At 45.1% G+C, this 3836-nt stretch overlaps 1 protein-coding gene across 1 annotated transcript in view; it reads right to left on the reverse strand.

The window, feature by feature from the left end:
* Positions 1-24: 24 nt before the first annotated feature.
* LOC101845240 (pre-mRNA-splicing factor SLU7) overlaps positions 25-3836 on the reverse strand; it is a gene marked incomplete at its 3' end in the record, with an annotated part of 8267 nt that continues 4455 nt past the window's right edge. Inside the window, 4 exon segments of the mRNA XM_013082879.2 lie at positions 25-153; positions 573-650; positions 1688-1855; positions 2790-2870. Coding sequence (XP_012938333.1) covers positions 25-153; positions 573-650; positions 1688-1855; positions 2790-2870 — 456 coding nt within the window.

Here is a 3836-nt window from a genome sequence, read left to right on the forward strand (position 1 = left end):
CACAGTCCCCCACAAATGACCCACCTTGGCGGTGTCCTCCCTAATCCTCAAGTTGCGGACTGTGATCCTCTGCTTGGTCTCAAACTTCTGGCCCGGCATGTCCATCTCCTCTGTGTAGTGTTTGTCCTCATCCTCCCCGTCGCTGGCCGCTTCCTGGGGACACGCCCACACACACACACGCACGTCAAACATGTTACATCCTATTCAACTCATCTTTGTTTGGTAAGTGTTTTACAGCACTCGCAACTGCATAAAGTCATATGAGTGCGCAGGACACATTAAACATTTCCAGTGGTAGGAAATTTTGAATTTTTCCCATATCTTACGGACACAGACTTCAGTTTGTTTTGTTTTAGTAAAGTTTTACGGCGCATGCCTCACAAATCATGATCTATCACCATAACCCATGCAATAAATTCTTTATCTGAGCCGTAAAGCAATACTCAAATCTAATTTCTTCAAACTGTCTTCTAGTCCAAACTGCTCTTCTTTAATAAAGAAAAAGAACAAATATTTCAGGCCAGCACATTTTGTAGAATCACAGAGAAGAGACAACTCCGTAAAACACGTACCCCATTCTCAGCGTCGGTCGGTCCTTTCCCTGTCATGAGTGACTCGTCCAGAGACTTTTCCTTCAGCGCTCTCTTAGCCTGGGCACAGAGAAAGAAAATCTTGTTCTAGTAAGAGTTATACGGCACTTGCAACACAATAAGGTCATATAAGTGCCGAAGATTAGAGGTGTAACAAAAGAGTAACAGACACGAAAAAGAAGGGGGACAGATCAGGACGATAGACGTTGGAAGGCAAAGACGAAAAACAAGCTACACCAGAGCACCCGCCAACCACCCACAGAAAGAAAGTGAATGAACACACTCATCTGTAATTTTCAGAAGACAAAATATACAAGAGGTAGAGCTAGACAAAGAGCAATTGACTCAAACTTGAACAAATGGGCGAAGGGGGGGGGGAGGGATGGGATGATATGGGTTTTCTACGAGTATTTCCCAAGAGAAATAAAGGACAAACTATAGATGGCTGACGTCTGATTCTCATCTGGCATTTCATGCCTCCATACCAGAAAAAACTGACAAACTTGAAAGTTATGAAAGTGTTTTTCCTCTAAGTCCGAGTACTGTATTGAGCGACACGGCAATCTGTAGAAGCTCTCCGCATTCTCTCACTTATCTGTCTCACTGTGAAAAAAAGTTTGGTGAACCCTCAGTCAGACTGTCTCGCGAGTCGACTACAACAGTCACATTCCGTCTGTTGGGATAGGGAACCAATTGGGACTACATCACTCACTCAGAAACTTAGACAACGAGAAATTTAACCCTTCCAGCCACACTCATTGTTGTGCACCCCCTAACCCCAGTCCCGGACAATACAGCGGTAGTTCAGAAAAACAGGTGTGCCTTCTAAAAAGTGATGCAGTATCTTTGTAACGAGGTTTCGACGATAGATCTCGCACATGACAATGTTTAAAAGTAAATGAACAAAACATTATAACGAAAATTAAAGTTTAAGTAGGTTCGCTAATTTCGAAAAAAGCACAAAATTCGGTACCTCCCCAAAACTGAGAATACACCCTCTTGGGACGGAGGGAGGTACAAGCGATGCCCATAATATACACGCATGGGGCTGGGAGGTAAACAAACAACATAAAAGTAAGAAACTGGCAGCAGCGCACCTCCTCTATCTCCTTGTACTCGTCCTGCAGTCGTTTCTGGTGCTCTTCCGCGTCAAAATTATTCCACATGTCGCGCTTGCCCTCGTAGTTCATCTTGAGCTGTGGGATAACGTGTTCGTCTGGTGCGATCATGGCCCCTGTGAATTTCGCACCCACCTTCCTCGGCCGCTGTGCAAAGTAAAAAATAAGTCAAAATACATACGGTGTGAGCCAATGAGCATACGTAACATTGTAAAAATACATACGGTGTGAGCCAATGAGCATACGTAACAATGTAAAAATACATACGGTGTGAGCCAATGAGCATACGTAACAGTGTAAAAATACATACGCTGTGAGCCAATGAGCATACGTAACATTGTAAAAATACATACGGTGTGAGCCAATGAGCATACGTAACAATGTAAAAATACATACGGTGTGAGCCAATGAGCATACGTAACAGTGTAAAAATACATACGGTGTGAGCCAATGAGCATATGTAACAATAAAATCTAAACAAAAATCTGCACTGGAAAGATCCTACCACTTCCTACGCTGTCACCCGCCCCGCCCCTCCCCACAAACTATCCCCACCATCAACATTTACACCACATCAGCTGACGTGCCACTCCCCCCCGCCCCTCCCCACAAAATATCCCCACCATCAACATTTACACCACATCACCCGCCACGGGATGGATGTCAACAGAGAAGTCCAAACGGGGAATCAGGCTTACTCTGCTCACCTCTCTAGCTTCAACAGCAGAAAGGGTGAACTGCTGCTTTTTCTTTCGTCATCCTTACTATCGTCATTTTTCCTCTACTTCTTTTGTGAGTTTGTCACTCTCTTGTGAACTGCTATTTCCGGGGTGCCTTGATTGTCGAAGCAGACTTTGTGCTGTTGAGGCTAGAGAGGTGAGCAGAGTAAGTCTGATTCCTCGTTTAGACTTCTCTGTTGACATCCACCCCTTGGCGCTCATATGACCTTGTGCAGTTGCAAGCGCCGTAAAAACCTCTACTAAAACACACAAAAAAACTCTACTAAAACAAAACATGAAGTAGCACAGACATTGAGATCACATCAGACGTGGAGACGAGACCAACGACTTCTGCGACCTACCTCCAGACAGTCTTTCTTCTTGTGTGTCATGGCTCCACAGTTGGCACACGCCCCCTTCCGGAACTTCACGGCCACAGGACCCTAGGGAGGAGAACAAGACATCGTCAGTCAAACTTATTTAGTGTTAGTGTTTTACGGCACTTGCAACACAATAAGGTCATAAGTGCCAAAGAAAAGAGGTGTTGCAAGAGAGTAACAAACACAAAATAGAAGGAGAGGAGAAAAGGACGATAGGAGTTTAATACGAAAGAAGGAGCAAACCACACCAGAGCACCCGCCAACCACCCACAGGAGAGATCAGAACGATAGGTGTTTAATACGAAAGAAGGAGCAAACCACACCAGAGCACCCTCCAACCACCCGCCTTTCAAATACGTGAAATAAAACACGGATAGGTCAAACACAGAAGACTAGAAATCACGCATCCGTCGAACTGTGTCTGCCGTCCTGTCTTTTTCTTTCTTCTCTATCTTTGTAAGACATTCCTCGAACGACGGATCCCTCAAACTACCAAGGCCAGTCCCGACCAATCAGAGCTATCTGTGTTACACTGTATTTACCTACATTCAGACAAAAGAAGACATACACAGAGAGACAATCACTGCTGCTGACCACAGTCACATTGTTGAAAGAAGACCCAAACTAGCTGGGCAAGTAGAGAAAAGTGTTTGTTGACCAGTTGTCAGTGCCGTCAGCGTACCCTTAGAGGGGGAGAGAGGGAAATCTACACTGATTGGCCAGCAAATGCCAAACACGCACACGCGTACACCAACACACATCAACACACACACACACATCAACACACACACGCACATCAACACACACGAACACACATCAACACACACGAACACACACACACACACACCAACACACACACACACATCAACACACACACACACATCAACACACACGAACACACATCAACACACACGAACACACACACACACACACCAACACACACACACACATCAACACACACACACACATCAACACACACACACACATCAACACACACGAACACACATCAACACACACGAACACACACAC

Source organism: Aplysia californica, unplaced genomic scaffold (assembly GCF_000002075.1).
Source record: "Aplysia californica isolate F4 #8 unplaced genomic scaffold, AplCal3.0 scaffold00198, whole genome shotgun sequence".
In the NCBI taxonomy this organism is placed as follows: Eukaryota; Metazoa; Mollusca; class Gastropoda; order Aplysiida; family Aplysiidae; genus Aplysia; species Aplysia californica.